We start from the raw sequence: 26,286 nt of genomic DNA, 5'->3' as shown, positions 1-26,286 counted from the left end.
CTCTTGTGCATAGTAAGGTTTCAGCATATTGATATGACATAATCGTGAACTCTGGCATAGATCTGGAGTGTGAATCACATTATCACAATCAAATACCTTTTGTTTGACTGTGTATTGACCACTGAAATTAGACTAAAGAGATGATCCGAGGACAGGGAGTAACAGTAGCACTTTGTCACCCGGCTCAAACATGCGTCTTTTCGCCTTGACATCGTACCACTTTTTCATTTTTGTTTGTACCTTGGAGTTGCTTTTTTGCCATTTCAGGCACAGTGAACAGACGTGACCTGATGTCATCTACATGATGAAGCATGCTACGCGGATTGGACTCACTTAACCAAGCATCTTTGAGAACGGCCAGCGGGCCGTACGGTATGTGACAGAACACTAGCTCAGCCGGGCTGAAACCAGTGGACTCCTGGACCACTTCTCTCGAGGCAAGTAGCAACCAGAGAACACCCTCCTCCCAACTCGCCCCTAGTTTAAGACAGTAATCCTTAAGCATTGATTTAAACGCCGGTGATACCTCTCCAGCGCTCCCTGGCTTTCGGGTGGAATGCGCTGGAGTTGTTCTCGATCTTAAGCTGTTTAAGAAATCTGGTGAAAACATGAGAAGTAAAGTTAGTTTCCCTATCGCTTTGTATTACATAGGGTAGTCCAACAAGTGAAAATAACTTATTCAGTGCCAGCGTTACGGTTTTATTGGTTATTCTTTGCAGAGGCACAGCCTCCGGAAAGCGGGTATTAGTGCACATCAAAGTGAATAAGTAACAGCAACCACTAGTGGAACGTGGAAGAGGACCTACACAATCAATTATCATTTGCTCAAAAGGAGCGTAGATCAGCGGGAGTAGTTGGAATCTTCTGATTTGTTTGCCAATGAGTTGACAAATATGGCATGTTTTGCAAAAATTACTAACATCTTTTTTTAGTCCAGGCCAATGGAAATGAAAAAAAAAAAAAAAAACCAGGATGCGATCGTATGTCTTGGCGACACCTAAGTGTCCAGCAGCAGCGTCATGGGCTACTCTAAGTATTTCCTCTCGATAAGCAGCAAGCACAACGATCTGTGACACTACCTGCCAATCATCTGTGACATTTTGAGGTTTCCATTTTCGCATTAGAACACTATCACGAAAAAAGTAGCCCGGAGGCTTCAACACAAGAGCAATGGTAGGACGGACCAGTGGCGTCACTAGGCTGTTTCATTCGGGGCGCAAGCTCCGGATATATTTAATTACCCCAAATATAATTTTTTGGCACATTTTTATTTTTCAATATTTATTGGTATATTTACTGGTAACTATGGATTGCATTTATTCAATTCAGTCTAGAAGTGATGCAATTATTCTAGTCACTAATGGTAGTTAGTTATTTAGAAAGAAACATGGCGATTCCAGGAGCCTCTCAAAATAAAGTAGCCTAGTCCTTCTAGATAGTCCTTCTAGCAAGAGAATAAACAGTTTAAAAACATAACCAGACTGTTTACCACATCAAGTGAATTAACCTATCCTATCCCGTCAGATCCATATATATATATATACAGATATACATACAACCATACTGTGGCAGACGCCAGGGAGGAGTGAGGGGAGTGGTAGGTCTGGCAACCTGCTGGCTCCACCCCCCAGGCCATACATGGACTTCCTCCAGTTAATGGGCAGGCCTGAAGGCCATTAAGCTGGAGTGCTTGCAGTTAAAAGGGAGAGCAGGCTACCACAAGCCAGCGATAGTGCTAGCAAGATACAGAGAGGACTGGATCATAAAGGAGGTGGATGACCCTTTTCCCACCCTGGTTGTGTTTACTACGTGAATTAACCATCCTAAATTGAACCTGCTTTGTGTGTTGTGTCTGTATTGTCTATTGAACTTGGTGGTGTGGAAACCCCACACCCACAGGCCCGCTACAATAGATATTTAAATATATATGTAAAATGTCAGTTGGCGCGCACGGCGAAGATTTTTGATAACCCTAACCCTAATCTTCTTCACAAAACAGTCCATGCATTTAATCATGCATTTACATGGGAACACAGCTGTATACTGACACTTGCTGCCAGATATGTATAGTGGCACTCCGTCTCACTCCTACTCGTCCTTTGTACCACTTGTTGGAGTCAGCTGACAGCGTTTGCAACGCGGGCGAAAAGACTAGACAATGTTCTTTCGTTTTTAAATGTTTACTTAAAAGTCTTCAAACAAAATACACGTCTTCAAAAACTATATAAACTACGGTCTTACGCACGGTCAAAAAACTGTTTAGCTTCAATCAATGTTAGACTCCAAACTGAATTACGTTACCATCGTTACCGTTAAACATAGAGAATAACATATTTACCATTTATACCTCACTAAATTATTAACAGTTTTACACATTACGAATTAACATAAAATTACTATTAGCATTTATTAATCATTTTAAACTAAATATTTATTATAAATCAATTATTGGCATATTGGCTCTTACATTACCCGGCCCCTAATTGGTTAGGCAGGTGGACTAAGCAATTACAAACTAAAACATCAAGAGCCAAAATAAAACAATGCCCAACTCAAACTGGTTTCTTGTGCTTCTTCCATTTTTTAAACGTTCTCTCTTGACGCTGCTTCTTCTAACAAACACAGTTTGTTAACAGGCCTTTCCAAGATACTGGTCTTAGTCTTTATCTTCACTCTTCGAACCGCTCCGCTCGAGTCCGGTAAGGTTTCAACCACTCTTCCCATGAGCCAGGAGTTTCGAGGCGAAGAACTGTCCACTAACAACACAACATCTCCAGTAGAAAAGTTTCTTTGCAGTCTCGACCACTTCTGCCGCTCCTGGAGTAGTGGGAGGTACTCACGGGTCCATCTGGTCCAGAACAAGTCTGCTATATATTGGACTTGCTTCCAGCGCTTTCTTGTGTATGCGTCGCTTTTGCTGAAAATGCCTGGAGGCATGGTGGGTTGCGACTTCAGCAGCAATAAATGATTGGGGGTCAGAGGCTCGAGGTCATTCGCGTCGTCCGAGATACTTGTGAGAGGCCTGCCGTTGATGATGCTCTCAACCTCGCACAGAACTGTCTGAAGACAATCATCATTCACAGCTTGTTCTTTCAACAAAGAATTGAGGATTCTTCGCACTGTTCGAATCTGTCTTTCCCAAACCCCACCCTGGTGGGAAGCTGTTGAATATCCACTGTATTCCCTTTGGTTGCAAGACTCTTTCGATTTTGTCATGATCAAAGAGTTGAATTGCTTCCCTCATCTCCCTTTCAGCGCCAACAAAGTTTTTGCCGTTGTCAGAGCGCATGATAGTAACTTGACCTCTTCTAGACACAAAACGCCGAATCGCGTTAATGCAGGAATCTGTATCGAGGCTATCTGCAACTTCGATGTGCACGGCTCTAAGGATAAGGCAAGTGAACAGTACGCCATATCTCTTGACTGTACTCCGGCCCCGCTTGACATCGAACGGCCCGAAAAAATCAACACCAGTGTTCGTAAAGGGAGGTTTGTCTGGCAAGATGCGGTCTTCAGGCAGGTTTGCCATCTTTTGCTCTCCGACTCTTCCACTGATCCTGCGACACACTGCACACTTGTTGATTATTTTTCGGATAGCAGAATTGGCTTGCGGGATCCAATACTTGCTTCTTAGTTGTGCCATGACATAACTGCGTCCACAGTGTCCTGTTCTTTGGTGTATGTCTCTCAAGATCAATGTGGCGACTCTACAGTGCTTAGAGAGTACCGCTGGGTGCTTGACGTTCTCTGGCATGGCCGACTTGTTGAGTCTTCCGCCAACTCTCAATGTGCCATCTTGCAGAATCGGATCCAGCTTGAGCAGCTGACTGTTTCGACTGACTTGTTTTCCCTTTAGCAGAGCTTTAATATCCTCTCGGTACTGTTGTCTTTGACTGAACTGGATTAATATGGACTCTGCAGCGACAATGTCCTCTAAGGTAAGTGGTCTCTTTTCTTTTGTTGTTCTGTATTTCTCCATGTGTTTTTCTAACTTTGATCTTCGCTTTTCGGGGTCCTTTTCGGTTTGATTGACTGTTCTCGAGAACTCCTTTCTTTCATCTTTCAGCTGGCGCAAGGTTTCCTTCAGCCGTAGAATCCAGGCCACCGACCTTTTCAGCTTATGCCAGTCCGAGTAGTAGTCGATCAATCTGTTAATTGGTTCCACGTTATCTTCAACTATGACTGTGTTGACTGAAACTATGTTCTTGACCTCTGGGTCATCTTGAAGGCTTTCCTTCCTTTGCACAGGTTGTTTGGGCCAATCATGTTCGCCTTGCAGCAGGAATTTCGGTCCTTTAATCCCTGTTTCTTCTTGCATCAATGTTTTGGCTTTCAGGCCCCTGCTAGCTTGATCTGCAGGGTTTTTTGCTGTGCCGACGTAGTTCCACTGAGGCGGCTTGGTGGCTTCGCGAATCAGTGTAACTCTGTTTGCAACGAAAGTTTTGAATCGAGCTGTTTCACTGTCGATATACCTGAGTACGGTAGTGCTATCTGTCCAAAAGGTAGACGGTTGGAGTGGAAGTTGAAGCTCTTGCCGTAACATCTTGTCCATCTTCACCGCCACGACTGCCGCTGTCAGTTCAAGCCGGGGTATTGTGACCTGCTTGAGCGGAGCCACTCTTGATTTCCCCATCAAAAACGAGCAATGTTTCCCACCTTGCTTGTTTTCTAGCAGCAGATAAGACACAGTGCCGTATGCGTACTCTGAGGCATCCGAGAAATGATGTAACTGTGCCACGGCAGTGCATCCGAAATCTGGAGGTTTTAAACATCTGCTCACGTGGAAGTCAGTAAGGTGAGTAACATCTTCTTTCCATTTTTGCCAATCTTCAGCATGTTTTTTGCTAATGCTTTCATCCCAACCGTGCTGCTCCTTACAAAGCTCTTTTAGCAGAAGTTTTGCTGGCAGGACGACTGGCGCCAAGAAACCGAGGGGGTCGTAGACAGAGTTGACGACGGATAAAATGCCTCTCCTCGTCATCGGCTTGTCTTGCAGCTTGCAGCTTTGTCATGGCTTAGATCCAAGTCTTTTGCTTCACTAGCTCTGTGTACTTCTGGGATGGACATTAACACCTTCCGGCTGTTGCTCATCCACTTCGTTAGATTAAAACCTCCACTGGCACACAAGGTGCGGAGATCACTTGCCAATGTCGCAGCGTCTTCTTCTGTAGCTACGCTCTTTAAACAATCAAATCCACGTAAAAGTTCTGCAGAATTGTTTGAACGGCTTCTGGGGTGGCAGTGGCTCTGTGGTTCTCAGCGGTTCTCCGAAGTGCGTACGAAGCAACGCTTGGCGATGAGGTGGCCCCAAATAGGTGCACTGCCATCCGGTATTCCTCCATGGGCCCATTCAAGTTACCATTGGGCCACCACAGAAAGCGGAGGAGATCTGCGTCTTCTTCTGGCACCTGAACTTGATAAAACATCGACTCGATATCTGCCATCATGGCTATTGGCTCTTCACGAAACCTTAAGAGGACACCAACCAACGTGTTGGTCAGATCGGGTCCCTGTAGTAGTTCACCATTCAAAGACCGGCCCTGAAACAAGGCTGTGCAGTCGAAGACCACTCGTAGTTTTCTTTTCTTAGGGTGATACACCCCGTGGTGCGGTATGTAGAACACCCTGTTGTCGTCCCGTTTCAGCTGGTGTGCCGGAACTTAGAAAGCGAAGCCTTTGCTTATGATGTTGTCCATGAAGGCTTTGTACTCTTCACAGAATTCAGGATTCTTCTTGAGCTTTCTGTGCAAACTGGCTATGCGCTGCTCCGCCACACAGCGGTTATTAGGCATTTGGAGCTTCTCGTTCCTAAGCGGCAATCCAATGCTGTAATGTCCGTTCTCCAGTTTTGCTGTTTTGTGCACAGACTGCATGAAGTGTTTATCTTCTTGCGACAACTCTTCCTTGTCGTCGTAGTTGCGCTCTTGGAAATCAGTATTATACTGTTGGACAAGTAACTTCTCAACTTCAATCAATGAGATCCTGTTCACTGAACATTGTGGCGGTTTGTTCTCTGTGTCCTCCAGTTCCTTTCTCATGGGCCCATTCACAACCCATCCAATGGCAGTCTTAACGGCGTAGGTCCTCCATGTTGACTGTTAATAATGCGCCATGGCTCCATAGCCTTCGGACAGTTTGCTCCAATAAGTAGGCCTACATCTGCTACCAATCCTGGCAAACGCACTTCACTGAGATATGGCCACTGTTTAATATCGGATTGGCTGGGTATGTTTTCAGCGTGAACTGGTATGTTGCTGTGAGTGTACACCTTAGGAAGATCGATATGCTCGGTATCTTCCAGTCCGCACACTTCCAGGTCTGATATAACGTAGCTACTTATGAGCTTTTGTTCTCCAGGTTCGTCTTGACCCATGGTGCTGAGAAGTATCTGTGTTGGTTTACCTTTAACGTTCAGTTTCTTTTGCAGGTCTCCCGTGCAGAACGTTACTGTACTTCCCGGGTCCATGAAGGTGTAAGTCTTCACATACTTGTCGCTCTTTTTTGATTCAATCATCACCGGTACAATTGACAGCACACATTCAGCTTTTCCGGTCCCAGTTAGACTACAGGACTCTTGCGTGACAGAAACTTGAGCACATGAAACTTCATTTCCGTGAGCACTGCCTTTCCTCTCAGGTAAGACAGAACCTTCTCTTTTCACTATGTGTAAAATGTCTGGATGCCTTAACGCACGTTCTTTGCATTCGATCCTTCTTTTGCAGAACTTGCTGAGATGGCCGGGAGTTAAGCAGCCAAAACACAAGCCATTTGACTTCAGGAACTCTGCACGTTCTTTGTGAGGCTGATCTTTAATTTTGTTGCATGAAGCTAGAGTGTGAGACTCCTGGCAGTACAAACACGGTGGCTCAAATGCAATCCTGGTCTTGCCTGGATTAGCTGGCATCACATATGTTCCATGAGGCCTTTTATCTTCTGTGAAAACGTTGGTAGCGAAGCTGCTTCCACGGACTTCTCTCCTAAAAGGGTGTCTTTCCTTTTGTTCAACCTTCACAACCGTGGTTGGTCGGCTGTCTGGTAGATTACCGAAGAGGGGATCCATCATTATTTTAGCTTGGCGGTCTATGTATTTCACCAAATCAACGAACTTTGCTCTTCTGCCTCCTCGCTCTTTGACGTTGTAAACTTCAGCACGCCAACGTTCTTTCATTTTGAAGGGTAGTTTGGATACCACTGTCCGTAAGTTGGTAGGGTTGTCCATCTCTTCCAGATAGTCTATGTCTTCCATAGTGTTGCGACACCCAACCAAGAACATAGCATAAGCCTTTAATGCTTTTCCGTCATCCGACTTGATCTGTGGCCATTTTAGTGCTTTATCAATGTAAGCGCTGGCGATCTGTAGCTCGTCCCCATAGTGCTCTTGAAGCAGTTTCTTAGCTTTAGAGTAGCCTTTGCTAGCTGACATGTGGGCGCAGCTGCGAACTAACTCCTGGGGTTCCTCAGCTGTAAATTGTTCCAAAAAATACAATTTATCCTTTTCGTTGTCTGTCTTTTGTTCAATTGAGTGCTCGAATGTTCTGATGAATGATTTGTACTGCAGTGCGTCACCCTTGAAGACAGGGATGTCTTTCGTTGGTAGCTGGGATTGCCTTTGTTGTTTTACCAGTAGCTCAGTGATAGCGTTCTGATTTTGCAGGACTTTTAGCATCTCGTCATCTCTGTTGGCTTGAGCGTTACCGTGATGGTGTTGAGAGACCTTACGTACTTGGGATTGCAGCACTTGTGGTTGAACATGAAAACCTGGATTTACTGGCTGAGGAAGCAAAACACCGGATTCTTCTTGCTCCACGTTCCCTCCTTGTAGTAGTTGTACTAGCGAATGGCTACTGTAACCACGGCTACCGGAACCATCTTCGGATCTTTCGTATTCTTTAAACACTTTTAATTTTGCACTGCTTTCTGCTAATGCAGTTTCCAACTCAAGTTCTTCTTTTGCCCCTTTAAGTTTCGCTATTTCAAACCAGTGTTAATTTTGTCAGCTATTTTAGATTTAGTCTTAGTCTTAGTCTTTTGACGAAAATGCTTAGTATATTTAGTCACATTTTAGTCATTGTTTTCCTTTGTAGTTTTAGTCTAGTTTTAGTCGACGAAAAGTCTTTACATTTTAGTCAACTTTTAGTCATTACTTTTAGTCAAAAAAATTCTCTTTTTAAACTAATTCAATTAGGCTAATACAGGTATCGGAAATTGAAATGAAGGTGACAGCAGGTTGTATCAAGTGTTGAAATTCATAAAGCAACATCACTTCAATTTACCTGTAATATACATACTCCTTACTTAGTTGGATATCTTTTACCTGTAATATACATAGTCCTTACCTTAGTTGGATATCTCTAGACTAGACTCTCCTATCTATGAGAGTCTGCTGTGCTGTCCTTTCAGATCTACTAAGGTAGTACTAGTATTAATACACATGGTGACATGGAGTAAAGACCATTCCACTAAGTCAAGAAACAAAACTTTCTATATTTGGCCAATGTGGTTATGTTTATTTTCTAGAACTTCAAAATGAACACACATAACACACAAACACATAAAGCAGAATTAGGCTACTGAATCGGATCTCGACAGTTTTGAGGACCAGCGCCCCTCACTAAAATGACTTCTTGCTCGATTTCGACGACCACGACTGCGATGTCACCTGTTAATTCTAAAAAACTCGACTCAGCAAGTGCTTGAGACATGCTGGCATTGCCAGAAGATCGAGGCAGAGGCTTTTAGGCCTTGGGTAATAACGAACCTTGTGCACCCCACAACATACTGAAGGCATGTCTCTTCGTTTATCGGTTCAACGCTTCTTACAGTTCCCCATGAATTTCTGATTTCCTGCTGCCTGAACAGGGCTTTGAGAGGCTATATGGCCGTCGGCTTGCACTTGTTTTTTGAGAGGATCAATCTCGGCCGCTTTGCCCTCTGGTGCCTCCTCCTCTTTCTCCTTCCTGCTTCATATTTCATCAGCTCCATACCCCATCCTGTATTAATTACTGGGTGACACATTTCAGCATGTAATCTGTTGCTTTTCTCAGAAGCTTCCTGAAATTATGCTTCGTCATCATTTTTCAACTGAGTGGAATGCAGACTGTTGGGTCGAGGAAGCATGCAGCAGTAGTCGGGGTGAGAACTTTGAGATCACTTGGATCAGGAAAGCAGCTGAAGTGTTTGTCCATGTTCTTGACTTCATCTTGTGAGCAGGGAAGCTATGGTCCAGGTAGCTCGAATCCTGGGGTTGAACTCACACAGGTGATTTTAGCGCTCCGGTCCAGGAGGGCGCGGCAACACCAGGGCTAAGGGACATTGTTTTGTACTATGTGAGCATCTTGGTGTGCTCAGCAAAGGGTGGAGCAGATTCTTATGAGCAGTCCGCCCTCAGCCACTCACTCGGTTTAGAAGATGTCCCAGCCCCATCCCATCAGCTACATGAAGAGTGAGTCCTTCACTTGGTACAAGGCGTGAAGTTTCCTAGGTATGTGGCTGGACCTCTAGTGAGGCAGTCTTTGACCAGAGTGGTCCACACCGCTGCAGCAGTTGCTCAATCGCCACAGACGACTTGCGGAAGAAGCCTGACGATGCTACTTCGACCTTTGTCCAGGGAGTCGTGATTGACACTAAGATCTTTCCGGATCAGGTTCACACCGAGTGGTCAGTGTATGTACAACACAGGGGTGGTCCCTCTCCATGGCTCCGTACCTAGATAGAGTAAGAGAAACACATAGAAAGGACAGATACTTATATTAATATTCTAGAGGAAATTAAAGTTGCCATGAGTCAACACAATGCAATAAACAATGTGTAACAACACATCTTTAATGCTACAAAGACAATAAGCATAGCTCAATAACAGACATAACTATTAGCCTACACTACTGAAAATCTACACACTAATAGAATTTCACCTCTTTGTTCCTCCTCGACAACGTCAGAGTCTTCATCACTCTCCTCTGAGTCCTCAGAGCTGCTGGGCTCATGTTCATCCGTTTTTGAACGCTGCACCATGTTGCTTCCATTATCGGTTATGACTGTCAGAATTTGTCTTTTGGTATTCCCCAGTCCTCAGTGCATCGGTCAAGACAAGTCTTATACACTCTGCCAGTGTGTGGGTGGGAGATCTGGTCAGCTTCAACAATATGTGCTGGGGTTTGTTTCTCCTGAGTACAAAAGTAACAGGCACTAATTGCGAGGAATGACGCTGTAAGTCCTTTTTTTGTCCATATGTCCATACAAATTGTTGTTTCTGCGTGCCGTGGCGAGTCTCTCTTTAATTTTTTGTTTTTTCAGCAATATAAGCTGGTCGATCAAGTTGTTTATTTTAGTTTCTTCTTCGGAATGGTCAGCCTCTTGTCTATGGTCTTTCATCATGAGGACGAATCTTCATCCTCAATCGTAGCGGACAGGTAGACCTAGTGCGTGCAATCCATTTGCGCAATCGCCTTTTCTTTAACAATTAGTTCCCAGCGAGTCAGTTTTATATTTTGATATTGAGGTGAACACTGCTGGGATCGATAATTGCACCCCCACATTTTTTGCACCAGTTTGCTGTTTAGGAATACTCGTCTCTGGGATCTAGGTGAGGAAAAAAAATCAAAAGATACAATTACTCCTGTAGCTAATCCCTTTAAGATATTTCTTTGCTAATAAATTCCAGTCAAACCGTATGTTCAGCCTTCAAAACGAGAGCTGGTTAATTTTGAAAAACCGCAGTAAACTGTAATCTGAAAACGTGGTTATATGCCTAGCATAGACCCTATAGTATCTGTGGTATAAAGGCTGGAACGAGTTTCAAATTATAAATATGTACAATGCATAACGTTGGTCTCTAGCGGAGCGGAAGCTACTCAGGCGTTACCAGGGAAACTAAATATGGCTTGTGAAAAAAACTTTATATTTGGATTGTAAAACGCATGAAAATATAAATGAATGGTCTTAATTTATTTTCTTTGGCAAGTGACATGTTATAATTAAGCAATAGATCACGCCAGGCTGTGGTATGTGCTCATTATACCACTGTTAAGGGGCGTTGTCCGGCCCCGACGCGCAGCGGAGGGCTGGCGACCCCCTTCACAGTGGTACAATGAGCAACGGTTACTGTTATGGCGAAACGAAAGTCATAGACACACTACATTTAAAAAGAAACCAAGAAAGTCAAAGTAGCAGTTTTATTAAAGATCAAAAAAAAAGTAGTCCCTCCTGGCTGCCGCTATACATCGACGGTCGCTATGCAAACACTTTAGCGTCCCTCAGAGAGAAGGCTCCGATAGAGCGTTTCGCCGGCAATTTATCCTATGGAGCAGTTCACTCGCCGATTTTAGGCTTCAGTGAACTGTGCTATTGCTTTTATACAACTGTTAAAATTATGGCAAAATGACTCCACACCACACACACACTAGTAAAAACACGGTTGTATTCTTTGACACTTTCCACTTCCAAGGCGCGGAGTGATACTTTCACAAAATGATTGGGCGTAATAGCAGTTATGTATACGCTAAACAAATCCCGCGAAGCCCAATCCAGGTCTTACTGAAGGCATTTAATGGTCAAAATATTATTAATAAATATTCGAATATATTCGAATATTAATATTAATAAACAAACTAACTTCGATATGATTTCTGGCCAAAAGACAAAGCCCTACTCGGACGGACATTATCTCTTACGATATAAGAAGATATCAAGTATTGATTTGAAGATTCCAAATTATGTAAAATTATGGCAAAATGACTCCAACACACACACACACACACTAGGAAAAACACGGTTTGTATTCTTTGACCTTTCCACTTTCCAAGGCGCGGAGTGATCTTTCACAAAATGATTGGGCGTAATAGCAGTTATGTATACGCTAAACAAATCCCGCGAAGCCCAATCCAGGTCTTACTGAAGGCATTTAATGGTCAAAATATATTAATAAATATTTCGAATATATTCGAATATTAATATTAATAAACAAACTAACTTCGATATGATTTCTGGCCAAAAGACAAAGCCCTACTCGGACGGACATTATCTCTTACATATAAGAAGATATCAAGTATAGATTTTGAAGATTCAAATTATGTGATTGTGTGATTTACATTACAGTTAACTAACTTCCCTTGTCAAAAATATCAGGGTGGTGCGCCTTCAAGTGTCCTCTTGAGGTTGGTTGTGTTCTTCCCACCTAACTTGAAGCCACAGGGCATCTCTCCATCTCCCGTTAGTACGGTGCATTGCGTTTTTCTTTCTGCTGAGTTATAACTAAAGTGCGTCCATATATCTAATCTTTGTTTCGACCAAATGCTTTTTGTGCTGAACTTGCCATCATGTGTTAACTGGTTGTCGTAAATCGCCGTCGCTCTGATATTCGGACATCAGCAGCACCTGACTGGTTCAAGGTGGCAGGTTCAAGCTACGCGCGCGGCGCACATCGCTCAACCAATTCAACCAATGACAGTAGATGCATTTTGACTGACAGAGAGGCACAGTTGGGGGCAAATATCATGCATTTTGAATGTCCGAGAGCACAACACCAACATTTTCGTCCTGTCTCGTCTCGTCAACGAAAACTAAACTTACATTTCGTCATAGTTTTTATTATCAACGATCTATTTTTAGCTCGTCATCGTCTCGTCAACGTCATGGAAAAAAGGTCGTTGACGAACATTTTTCGTCATATTTTTCGTTAACGAAATTAACACTGTTTCAAACTCAAGCTGCTGCTTTTTCTTCTGAGCTGCAGCGCGTTCAAGCAAAGCTGCATGTTCAGCCTCTTGTTTAACACGTGTCGACGAAGCTCGTGATGTGGTAGTTTTGCGACTTACGTGAGATCCGTTCTGATGGTCGTGTCCAGCATGACTGGCACCATACTGCGATATACTGTCACTTGATTTAACAGCATCTTGCGGGTCAACGTCTGCATCATCCTTTTGCAACAAGTTTTCGTGCACAATTTCGATCCAAGTTTTAGTTGCTTTCATAAATTCTTTGATTGATGCCATTTTGGATTCAAACCATTGTTCCTGATCAAATGTTTTTTCATCTTCAGGCAAAAGGCTTGCAACTTCTTTTTTGAGGCAATACAACTCATTTAAAGAAAGTGGGAAATCATTTTCCATGACATCTTTAACCTTATGTACATTTTGAGTATCGCTCATCATTTTCTCCAATTCATTTATTTTACTTGTGAGAGCTCCTAATTTTCTTCTCCTCAATGCTATATTTTTTTGTAATTTCTCCTCTAAGGCTTTCTCTGTCAACCTACGTATCCGTCCTGGATCCATTGTATCCTCAAAATATCTAAGCCCCTTTTCCTTTTCATCGGTCATCTTAATAATGCAGAGTTAGGCTTTAGTTGCATGCAAATGGTTTAAAAGCACTTATCCTTCAAGTCACTTTTTCTTCATAAGAACAATGGCAATACAACTTCTTAAATGAAGCCCAAATAATCAACATTGACTGTCTGGCTTAAAATACGAGCTGACACGGAGAATCAACAACTTTGCATTTCCTTTTCTTTTTTTTTTTTCTTTTTTTTTATGTTGTCCACCTTTAATTTCGGCACGGGCTTCGACTATCTTCCTGCATCGGTGTGACGTCTTCTTGTGGGAATGCACGAGGATAATATCAACAAATCACGTTACCTTTCTTTGGAGAATACTTCTAAGGATTAACCGTTTCTTGTATAAGCTTCTTCAGGTGAGCTCTCTTGGCTTTTCTCCCGTACTCCCGATCTCCCGAGTGGACAGCTGTGCTCTCCCCACGGCCGAGCACGGGCACGAGCTTATTGATCCGTTAAGCCAAGTTTTTTGACAAAATATAGTGGCACTCCGTCTCACTCCTACTCGTCCTTTGTACCACTTGTTGGAGTCAGCTGACAGCGTTTGCAACGCGGGCGAAAAGACTAGACAATGTTCCTTCGTTTTTAAATGTTTACTTAAAAGTCTTCAAACAAAATACACGTCTTCAACAACTATATAAACTACGGTCTTACGCACGGTCAAAAAACTGTTTAGCTTCAATCAATGTTAGACTCCAAACTGAATTACGTTACCATCGTTACCGTTAAACATAGAGAATAACATATTACCATTTATACCTCACTAAATTATTAACAGTTTTACACATTACGAATTAACATAAAATTACTATTAGCATTTATTAATCATTTTAAACTAAATATTTATTATAAATCAATTATTGGCATATTGGCTCTTACAATATGTATTCAACCAAGACCATAGAATTTATTCCCAGTCAGATCCAGAAAGGAGTAATAAAAGTAAACAGAAGGTAGCAGTGTGTCTCGGCCATTAGTTTGGGCCGTGTGTACGGAAGACGAGGTCAGTTCAACTCGCTAACAAAGATTTCAAGCACTCGCAATAGGAAACGAAAAAACATGACGACATTCAGTTTCTGCCAAACACACACCTGGCCTTATATTACCTGGGCGGTGCCAAGCCCTCACACAGACCCCTACAGGTTAAATGCAAGAAATACATTTCCACCCCAATTACATCTGACTATCTTTTCCACATGGACTTTACCCTAATCTTGGCAAGAACATTGTATTTTCATAAATAAGAAGTAGGAAGAACAGAAAATCAATAGCCTAAATTAAACGGCTGCAGCATGTGTCATGTCCTTTAAAGGATAATGTAATCGATCGAGACATGAATCTGCATTGAAAGTGGGTCACATATGTAGTCGAATAGTCACATAAATTTCTAATTTGGTGCCTTCTTGACCGAGAAAAGGCAGACAGTGGCTTTTTGGCGCTTGTGTAGGCCTATTCAAGACGATAACTCCCACGATGCCAATCAGCGTTCACTCCCTGAGGGAGGTAACATAACAGCCAATCAGCTTTCACTCCCTGCAGTCCAGAGTGAACAGCAGCATGGAGGAGAAGTGATTGTTGCCGTTTGCAGACTCCCGGAGCTCTATATCTAATAATATTATATAATACAGTCCCTGCAGGATTTCGTGGGCCTTTTGTGAGATTGTTGCGGCCTAAAATGCCTGATGTTGCGTGAGGTTTTCCAAAAAGTTGCGATGAAAGTTGCAGTGCGAGAGGAAGTGAAAGTTGCGATAAAAGTTGTGATTTTCTTGATGTTATTACTGCAATTTTCCCCGAGTAATTTGTTGAATATTAAGTTATTAGTGAAAAAAACACTGAGAAATGGTCCCATGAATAATTGATTCTTGATTCTTTCCGCGCTGGCAATTGACTTGGATGCAACAGCCTGTGTCCAACCCGGTATCACGCGATTTCGTGCTCATGCGCACGAACGTTAATCTATTGAATCGTGTTCCAGAGCACGTTAGTCCGACTTTTTTCGTGCTACACAGAACGAAAGTAAACCAATGCATTATGAATGGGAGTGTTCTCAGACAATTAAAGTGCTCCACAAAAATCTACGAGAGAGAGAGAGAGAGCGAGAGAGAGCGAGGGACAGAGAGAGAGAGAGCGAGAGAGAGGCTTCAGAAAGGGTGTGCGCAGATAGTACAGTGCACCCTAGACAGAGCCGGCCCTGGGCATAGGCAGTATAGGCAAATGCTAGGGGCTCCGTCATCTGCGGGGGCGCCGAAAACGGGGGGGGGGGGGGGGGGGGGAAAGAAAAAAATAAATAATTATATATATATAAATACTACTTTTTTTTACCAGTGCCATTACTACTATTTTTTCGAAATATTATTTAAGCCCACAGCAACATAAAGTCATAGCAAAGACTAATAAATAATGGATAAGCCTTTTTTCTGGGTGCCTGCCTGGCTCGTTGCTCTGTACCTGGCCTCTGTGAGGGGGGCGGGGTCAAGAGGCCAGCTGCCTGAATCTGGCCGGACCGTGACCCCGAGACAAAGAAAAAGATTAATGACACTGTGTCGGAATTATGTCCAAAAGACTGAAGCCATCCGGCGCCCAAGGAAGGAAAGAAGGAAAGAAGAGGAGGAAAAACGTGAAAAAGATAGGAGGTACAGTAATGTCAATGTGATGAAGTGCATGAAATTAATAGCTTAATGCATCGTAGTTACCGTTGTTGGAGCAGAGTGTTAGCTTGCTAGCTTACTTCGGACGATAGCAACATTGTTTAATGATCAATAAATAGCTGAGTCGACGTGTGTTAATATTACTCCACCTTAAATTCATTAGGGACGTTTACATCAGTGTTAAAGTGCAGTTAAAGTGTATTACTGTTAATATTTCATACCTTAGCTTTCACATATCATTCATAGGCTATATATACATTCATTCACTGCACTTTACTGGTTTTTGCACTGTGGTTAGACTGAATTGCATTGCAATGACAATAAAGTTGAATGAATCTCATCACATTTTCATTATTAGTTTATTAGTCTCATGTATAGCACACCAAGCATCTGTTTTTTTTATTAAAATGTAACATGCAGTCGTCACATATACTTCTCTTCTCTCTTCAGATGCACTTTTAAAATATTTCAGTACCACCCCCAGTGACACTAGCCTGGCTCCGCCCGCCTAAGTACTTCCGCTCAATTTGAATTTCCCTTCAGTACTAGGTCTGGACCTGCTGTATGTAATTTGGTTTTCTAGTGCCGCCACAGCGGCCACCAATCAGCGAACAGAGGGCGTGTCTATAGGGATGGGAATTGATAAGAATTTCACGATTCCGATTCTGCTTATCGATCCGATTCCTTATCGATTCTCTTATCGATTCTCATTGGGTGAGAAAATAAGTATAAATGTGTTTGTTTGCATTACATCTCTTTAATATCTGATCAGAAGTGCTTCTAGTATTAGGAAATTGTACATTTTCAAATCAATTGGTCTAGACGAAAGATATATGTTTCGCTTTTTAAGCCCAAATGCCATCATTATGTGCCATACAACTAAAAACACAGACTGAAAACAGCCAAGTAAGAGCTTGTGCCTTTTGGAATTCTAACAGTGCTCATTTGCATTCAACTTGTAACAAAATTAAACTGACATAAACAAAATGAAGCATTGATTAGACAGAGATTTATTAGATGGGCCTACCTAATAAACCGTTGGAACACACAAGACCGGAAACCATAGCAATGCCGGTAAACAAACCCCGAGAAGCCCAATCCCTATGAGAGCTCCCCACGCTACGGCCATCCGGAGGCGACAGAGCTGTTGGCCGTGATATTATATATACAATTATAATATAGTATATAGTATATTATATACTATTATATATAGAGCTCCGGGAGTCGCAAACTGCAACAATCACTTTCTCCTCCATTCCGCGGTTCACCCGGACTGCACGGCACTGAGTTTGACGGCTGAACGCGGATTGGCTGTTAAGTTACACATGTCACTCAGTTATCACGCTGTTGAACGCTGATTGGCTGTCATCACGACAAAAACTTGTCATCGGTTTTCTCCCGCGAAAAACTCGCCCTTATACGCGTCTCTACGTTCACTTTGTATGGGATCTTGTCGCCCCGTCGCGTTTGGTGTGAACGCACAATGCGATTCTTCCTCGGCGGCGACATGTTTGCTGCGTTCTGAACCAAATCAAAGCAGCGTGTGCGTGACGTCACGACGCATTTGCCGCGACCGGAACCGATAAGCGGAATCGTTAAGCAGGCTTGCTAACGATTCCAAGGAATCGGTTGACTCGGAACCGGTTCTGAACAAGAACCGGTTCTCGATTCCCATCCCTACGTGTCTGAGAACAATGACGATAAAGTCGTACGCCAGTTTGAGTTGTTGTTGTAGGTCGGTAGTTGATTTACAATGTGCAATTTTTCCCTGATAAATTAAATTCGACAAACAAAACCTGCAGCTGTCGTTGACGGACATTTTCGTGCAGACGCGCAAGGTGTTTGGTTTGTGTACAACCTGCGCGTGATTCCCGGCGCATGACATACGTCACAACCAAATGTTAGCGATTGGTTATGGCAGATCCAGAGTGGCACTGGGCAGATCCAATCATTTTAAACTTCAACAGACACCCGCCTTCAAGTGAGTTAACGTTTGTCGAGTACTAGAGTCTGGTAGAACCAGGCTACAGTGACACAGCATCAGGTGCTGCTGTCCCGTCTACCTCTGCACAGCCCTAATACATAATTGGATTTTTTTTTACACTTCAGTTGAGTGCTGGTTTAATCTCTGGTTAGAACCAAACTAGATAAACCATACTACATTTAATTGTATTTACAATAATTTGAATCTGAACTCTATCTATTATTTTGCTTATGAATGCCTTTAGTAAACATCATGCATTTCTTTGCAGTATTTTGTGCATACCTTATTGTATGAGTGATTCATTGTCACTTGTTTTGCAAGAGCACAAGTGTTTAATTATTAAAAGTTCTAACGTCTAACGTCTACCATATTGTATTTATGATTCATTGCTTGTGACTTGGTTTGTAATACGTTTCGTGTGTTTCATTTTCTATCTAAAATCAAAGAGTCTCAAAGACAAAGCTTTGTAGCTTCTCTGAGTTTATGAACATTGGTAGTCGAATTTACTGTGTGATCTAAAGGGGTAGGGGGCGCCAGCAAAAATCTTGCCTAGGGCGCCAAATTGGTCAGGGCCGGCCCTGACCCTATATTGCCTAATTATATATATTGCCTATATATATATAGGCTATAGATATAATTAGGCTATAATTATATTATTTAGCGTGTAATGAGATGGCGTCGGGCTCGGGCTCGGGCGGAGAATCGAAACACTGACTGGAACTACTTAGCAGGTGTCTGTAGGCCCATATCAGGAGTTAATGCACGCCTTGCAGCCAATCAGAATACGAGTATTCCCCCAGACCGTGGTATAAACAATATTATTCACGAGTTATAATCAACCCCTACACATCAATATTAATGATAACCCGTTAAATACGGTATGATTTCTAGATGTCATGGCAACGTCCGCTCGCGACACTGGACTTGCGAGGCATCGACGCAGACTTTCATTCACATAGCCAAAAACAAGAGAATAGATGGCTAGATAAAATATACATCAAGACATACAATTCTAAAAAGAACAGATGAAGCAGCTACCCTTTTTTCCTTCGCGGTTTGCCTACAGAGCAGCGCACCTGCATTTAATATATCCCTGAATTGTCACAATTTCTCAGAATCAAAGGTGAAAGTAGAAACGGGTGGCCAAAAGCTGTCATATTGTTAGTTATCACAGACAATTTAAGTAGAAACGGGTGGCCAAAAGCTGTCATTTGTTAGTTATCACAGACAATTTTCAACAATGAATGATCTGTACGGAGCTCCTTAAGGGACATAAGGGAGAACGCTCCCAGGCAGAACCTTAGTTTGGAAGTCGTGCTATAGTGACACGACAAATACTTCCAATTGAAATACAAAATTGAGAAAATACGTGTCCCTGATCACGTTTCAATAGATTAAATAACGTGACAGTGTCACGTATTTTCGTGAGACCAGGTACGAGCGTGTGCATGGGTTGAATTGCGTGTGTCTCACGCCGAATGCATGAGACTTGAGAGCCCTGTACTTACGTGACACAAACCAGCACCGCGAACGTTCTCTCCCGCTTGAGATGACGTCTTTCTGTATAGGTTTATGGGTCTGATGCGCCGATATCCCATGCTGATATTTCCGGAGATTGTCGGGCATCTTCGACAATTTGGCTATAGATTGTCTCATTACAAGCTAAATAATATAATTATATATATAGCCTATATATATATATATAGGCAATATATATAATTAGGCAATATATATAATTAGGCAATATATATATATATATATATATATATATATATATATAGCATTTGTGGTTTTGGCATAAACATAACTAGGGTGCACTGTACTATCTGCGCACACCCTTTCTGAAGCCTCTCTCTCGCTCTCTCTCTCTCTGTCCCTCCCTCTCTCTCCTTCTCTCTCTCTCTCGTAGCGTTTTGTGGAGCACGTTAATTGTCTGAGAACACTCCCATTCAGAATGCATTGGTTTACTTTCGTTCTGTGTAGCACGAAAAAAGTCAGACTATCGTGCTCTGGAACACGATTCAATAGATTAACGTTTGTGCGCATGAGCACGATCATTCGCAGTTATTTTGGTCTGCAAGTGTGAAACGTTGGCCGCGCACATGCTGCATGAATGCTTGAATTGCTTGAAGTAGTAAACACGGAAGTAGGGCGGAAGGTAGTTTGTCGACGTCAGTTCAAGACAACGCCACTGATGGGTCAAATTTGCGGGAAAGTTGCGTTGGTTGGTTAAAATTGTGACACCGCACTCAATTTGCGGTGATTGGTTGATGATGCAAAACATTTTTCGCAACATCAAGTTGCAAATCGCAACATCGCGAAATCCTGGGGGGTTTTCGGACGTCTGTGGTACTTCCACAACAAGTAAAGACCTACAAGACTCCAAAGAGTCCTACACGGGTTCGGTTACCCAACAGGTGACCCGCACAATTTGGATGAAAGGGGTGAAAGATAATGTACTGTGTCGGACACGGTGCGGGTTTGGTCGAACGCCTGAACAGCGAGTCGGTCGCGGGTTCTGCGATTCCGAGCCAGACATCTGTGGTGCTGGATATGTTATTCAGGAGTCATCTAAAACCGTCCACAGTGGATGATGTGCTTTTTTTGCACAGCAATCTAAAGCACCACGCCAAACACCAGATAGTGTAATTCCCCTGCGTTCCATCTAATGTGTCTATGAGGCTAGTCCAACAACAATCAGGCCTATAGAATATTTGTAAAAACAGGCTCTGAAAATCTTTGATAAAAAGCCACTAAGGTATCACCATTGAGACATACTACACAAACACAATCTATTTACTTTTGAAAATGCCACAGTATTTTCATGTACAGTTTACAAAATCCGAAAAGGCTTGGCTCCCACCTGTTTGTACGGGTTTGTCTGTTACCGTGGCTCTGTATGGTCCACTAGAATAGCTTCCATACATAACTGCACTGTACCCTCCTGCTATTCAGCATTATGGCAAGCAGCCTTCTTTGTTAAAACTGTTACACAATGGAACACTATTCCAGAAAATATAAAAAACTGTGGTTTGTTTGGTGGCTTTAAAGCTAATCTAAAAAATCACATACAACTCTCACAACAATACACTTGCAAAGCAAGTGTAATGCAAAACAAACCCTAACTTTGTTAGTGACCATCATTACTTTTTATTTCAGTCACTTTATCTCCCCATGGGGCTGACAAGGTGTGTATGCGTGTGGGTGTAGTGTTTTGGGCTGTGCATGTCGCCACACCCTCTGATCATGTAGTATGTGTGTGTGTATATGTGTGCCTGTGAGGGACTTTTCACGTGTGATATATTGCTATTTGTTACATGTCCCTACTTGTTGAGTGATGTTTGATTTTTTTTACATTTGTTGTATTTATTTTTACATAGGGACTGCAGATTTAAATTACCCTAAGTCGGATGCATCAAATGGTTACATTTATGTTTTAATTGCACATGGCCCAATGAAATTGAATTGTGTGTATGTTGTGTGTAGTGTGTGTATGATGTGTGTGTGTTGTTCTAGTGTGTGTATGATGTGTGTAGTGTGTGTAGGTAGTGTGTAGGGTGTGCGTAGTGTGTGTAGGATGTTTATAGAATGCATTGTGTGCTTAGGGTGTGATGTTTGTGTGTGTGGGTGTGTGTAGTGTGTGTAGTGTGTGTGATGTGTGTGTGTCTGTGTGTGTATGCTGTGGGTGTGTGTACATATGTTTGTGTATGTGTGTGTGTGTGTGTGTGTCTGTGTGTGTGTGTCTGTGTGTGTGTGTGTGTGTGTGTGTGTATAGAGCATGTAATATGTAACGTGTGTGTGTTGTGTACCTGTTCAGAGGTTTCTCTTAATGTTTGTAGTGTGTTTAAAATGTGTATAGTGTGTGTATGATGTGTGTAGTTAGTATAATGAGTATAGTGAGTATAGGATAAAGAATGTAAAGGATATACAGTGTGTGATGTGTAGTGTGTGTGTGTGTGTGTGGGGGGGGGGGGGGGGTGCACACACAAACATTCACCTCACCAATAAACTGGACTGGTCACATAACACAGATGCTGTGTACAAGAAGGGCCAAAGTCGTCTGCACTTGCTGAGAAGATTGAGGTCTTTTGGGGCGTGCAGGCCGCTGTTAAGGACTTTTTATGACACTGCTGTTGCATCTGTCATTTTTTATGCAGTAGTCTGTAGGGGTTGTGGGTTCACTGAGAGGGACAGGAAGAGCTGGCTCTGTCCTGGGCTGTACACTGGAGCGTGTTGAGGTGGTAGGGGAGAGGAGGATGTTTGACGAATTGGAATCCATCATGTCCAATTCCTCTCATCCTCTCCATGAGACAGTGGCAGCACACAACAGTTCCTTTAGCAAGAGACTATTACACCCAGCATGTCAAAAGGAATGTTTCCGAATGTCTTTTATTCCATCTGTCATAAGACTCTATACAACATCGGTTATGAGTATTAGGGCCACACATGAAGAAAATAAATATTTTTGCCGTGACGAGATTAAAGTCAACAAATCAACTTTAAAGTCAACATGTCGACATTAAACTCGAAATGTCGAGAATAAATTTGAAATGTCATGTTGACTTTAATCTCGACATGTCGAGATTAAACTCGAAATGTCGAGAATAAAGATGAAATATTATGTCGACTTTAATCTCGATTTGTCGACTTTTGCTTGTGTGTGTGTGTCTGTACATAGTTTGTGTGTGTGTGCGTGTGTGTTTGTATGTGTACAGTGTGTGTGTGTGTGTATAATGAGTGTGTGTGTATAGTGAATATGTGAGTAGTGCGTGTGTGTGTGTATATTGTGTGTGAAGTGTGTGTGTGTATAGTGTGTGTGTGTGTGTGTGTGTGTGTGTGTGTGTGTGTGTGTGTTTGTGTGGTGTGTAGAGTGTGTGTGTAGTGTGTGTTTAATATGTATAGTGTGTGTGTAGTGTGTGTTTAAAATGTATAGTGTGTGTGTAGTGTGTGTTTAATATGTATAGTGTGTGTGTGTGTGTGTGTGTGCATAGTGTGTGTGTATAGTGTGCGTGTGTGTGTAGTTTGTGTGTACAGTGTTTGTGTGTGTGTGGGTGTGGGTGTGTGCAGTGTATACCTGTTTAGAGGTCTTGTAGAAGGCCACTGATGCGTTGATCATCATGTATAGTGTGTGTGTGTATAGTGTGTGTGTAGTGTGTCTGTGTAGTGTGTGTGTGCATGTGTGCGTGTATTGTGTAGTATGTGTGTTTTGTGTGTACCTGTTTTACAGATGTCTTGTAGAAGGCCACTGATGCGATGACCAGCATGTATAGTGTGTGTGTGTGTGTGTGTGTGCGTGTGCGTGTGTGTGTGTGGTGTGTGTATAGTGTGTGTAGGGTTTTGTGTGTACCTGTTCAGAGGTCTTGTAGAAGGCCACTGATGCGTTGACTAGCTTCAGGCGGTCCTCCATCTTCAGCATCAACTGCTGCCAGTTGACCGCCACCTCCTCTGCACACACACGGAGGGCCTCAGGGTCATAGTGCCCCGCCTTCAGGAGGACCTACGCACACTCACACACACACACACACACACACACACACACACACACACACACACACACACACACACACACACACACACACACACACACTTGATTTACACACCATATAGTTACACACACTGGAGTTACATACCCTGTAGTTACAGACCATGAGGAGTTACACACCATTGCTGAACACTTTGGAGTTACCCACCATGGAGTTACACACCATGAGGAATTACACACCATGGTTACACACCAGTTAACCACCCTGGAGTTGCACACCCTGGAGTTACAGACCATGAGGAGTTACACACACCATGGTTGAACACTATGGAGTTACACACCACAGAGTAAAACACCCGGGAGTTACACACCATGAGGAGTTACACACACCATGGTTGAACACTATGGAGTTACCCACCATGGAGTTACACACCACAGAGTAAAACACCCGGGAGTTACACACCATGAGGAGTTACACACCATGAGGAGTTACACATCATGAGGAGATACACACCACGATGAGTTACACACATGAGGAGTTACACACCATGGTGTTACACACCATGAGGAGTTACATACCCTAGAGTTACACACCATGAGGAGTTACACACCCTGGAGTTACACACCATGAGGAGTTACACACCCTGAAGTTACACACCATGAGGAGTTACACACCATGGTTACCCGCCAGTTACACAACCTGGTCTCCCCAGGGGAGAGGAGAGAACGTATCCATTCAAAGACAAGATAAGGATGACCTTGTCATTACAGTGCCAGGAGATCAGGTTTAGACCCTGAGGGACACCAGGTCTAGATCCTGAGGGACACCAGGTCTAGACCTTGAGAGCTAGGAGACCAGGTCTAGATCCTGAGAGCCAGGACACCAGGTCTAGACCCTGAGAGCTAGGAGACCAGGTCTAGACCCTGAGAGCTAGGAGACCAGGTCTAGACCCTGAGAGCTAGGAGACCAGGTCTAGATCCTGAGAGCCAGGACACCAGGTCTAGATCCTGAGAGCCAGGACACCAGGTCTAGATCCTGAGGGCCAGGACACCAGGTCTAGATCCTGAGGGCCAGGACACCAGGTATAGATCCTGAGGGCTAGGACAGAAGGTCTAGACCCTGAAGGCCAGGACACTAGGTCTGGATCCTGAGAGCCAGGAGACCAGGTCTAGATTCTGAGAGACCAGCATGGTCCTGGGTTTAACTTCTCATCTGAAGGACGCTGCTCATGAAGAGAGTCTCAGTCCTGGGGCTATCAGATAGAGGGGTGCACCCCGTGCTGGCCCTCCAACAACCCCCCCAGCCCAATCTGGTCTCCCCCCCTGGGCGGACTTGGACCAGTGCAAAGCTTCCAGAGAAATCCGCAGTGATAGGACCTGGGGCTGCTTTATAATAACATTGAAATACACATCATGATGGGAGTAAGTAGAGAGGAGGAGAGACACCAAAGGTAGAGAGGAGCTGTACCTCAGCCTTCTGCTGGACCTGCAGGGCACTCTGATGGGTCTTCTGGAGGGAATTGGCATGGAACAGGGACTGAGGAGAAATAGGAGAAAGTCTTTTAGCAGAAACTTCTATCCACACAAGGTTACACGCTGTGCAACGTATCCTAGTGTGTGTGCATAAGTGTGTGTGTGTGTGTGTGTGTGTGTGTGTGTGTGTGTGTGTGTGTGTGTGTGTGTGTGTGTGTGTGTGTGTGTGTGTGTGTGTGTGTGTGTGTGTGTGTGTGTGTGTCCATGTGCGTGCGTGCGTGTACCTCTATAGCCATCTGAAAGTGTTCATGTTCTCTCTGCAGCTGCTCTGCCTCAGACAGAGAGCTGGCGTTCACCAGGCTGGCGTTCATCATGGACTCCCCGTTACGGATCCATCCCAATACCTAGAGATGCACATTCATTACCTACCTAGACCGGCGTCCTACCTGTTAGCCTTACACTAGCAGAGTAGACATTATTTAGGTTGCTTCCTCCTTGTACACAAACGTCATATTACTACACCTCACATTAAAAGCAATATAAGACCCTCCCCTACATGTATGACTAGAGGTGTGATACATGCCCCTCCCCCTACATGTATGACTACAAGTGTGATACGGGCCCCTCTCCCTACCTGTTGGACCTCCGCCTGTAGGTGAGTGAGCTGCAGGTGCTGCTCCAGGCGGGCATGGCTGATCTCGGCGCTGAGCTCCACTTCCTGCTGCCTCTCGTGGAGGAACTCCAGCAGCTCCTGCACCTGAGAGGCCAGGTCGGGCTCCTTCTCACTAGTCAGCTCCATACCTGGAGGGGGAGAGGTAGAGAGGAAGAGAGAGAGAGACGTAGTTGTATTGTTTATGACAGTGTGTATTAGGCATTAGCCTTTCACAAATAATGGACATAATTTATAAATAAATATTTGTGACTTGTCTTTTGTGGGTATCAAATAATTAAGTCAAATAAAAACGTCCATAACTGCCAAGACCCCCAACACTGGCTGGGGAGAGAGAGCCATCAGCATCGTGTGAATTAGAATGGTTTACTGAACTCACGGTTCAGTACGTTGGGGTCCTGGTTCTATAATCCGTCTATTCGGCAGAGATCCCTGTTCCATGTCTATCTCCTGTTCCATGTCTCCAGTAGCCCGCCTCCCTCCATATATTCTGCTGGGCCCCATAAAATCTACTTTAAAGCTCCCATGGCATGCTACTTTATGTATGCTTTTATGCAGGTGTTAGTGGGCCTCTAATACAGTACTTGAAGACGTTCCAAGAAATTCAGCCTTGGTGCAGATTAAACCCAATACGAGCCAGTCCCACAATGAGCTTTCCACAAACGTGCCGTTTCTTAGAGGCGGGTCAAGGTTGAGGGTGGG

At 43.5% G+C, this 26,286-nt stretch overlaps 1 protein-coding gene across 1 annotated transcript in view; it reads right to left on the bottom strand.

Moving 5' to 3' along the window:
- Window positions 1-26,286, bottom strand: part of kalrna (kalirin RhoGEF kinase a) — a 303,497-nt gene that overhangs the window by 144,255 nt on the left and 132,956 nt on the right. Inside the window, exons 17-20 of the mRNA XM_056610756.1 lie at window positions 25,549-25,715; window positions 25,199-25,318; window positions 24,910-24,978; window positions 23,307-23,456 (exon numbers count right to left, since the gene is read on the bottom strand). Of these exons, the coding sequence (XP_056466731.1) occupies window positions 23,307-23,456; window positions 24,910-24,978; window positions 25,199-25,318; window positions 25,549-25,715 (506 nt within the window). The remainder of the gene's footprint in view (window positions 1-23,306; window positions 23,457-24,909; window positions 24,979-25,198; window positions 25,319-25,548; window positions 25,716-26,286) is intronic.

This window comes from Gadus chalcogrammus, chromosome 16 (assembly GCF_026213295.1).
Source record: "Gadus chalcogrammus isolate NIFS_2021 chromosome 16, NIFS_Gcha_1.0, whole genome shotgun sequence".
Taxonomy (NCBI): Eukaryota; Metazoa; Chordata; class Actinopteri; order Gadiformes; family Gadidae; genus Gadus; species Gadus chalcogrammus.
Note: the sequence above shows the minus strand (reverse complement) of the source record. Positions and strands in the feature narration are given on the sequence as shown.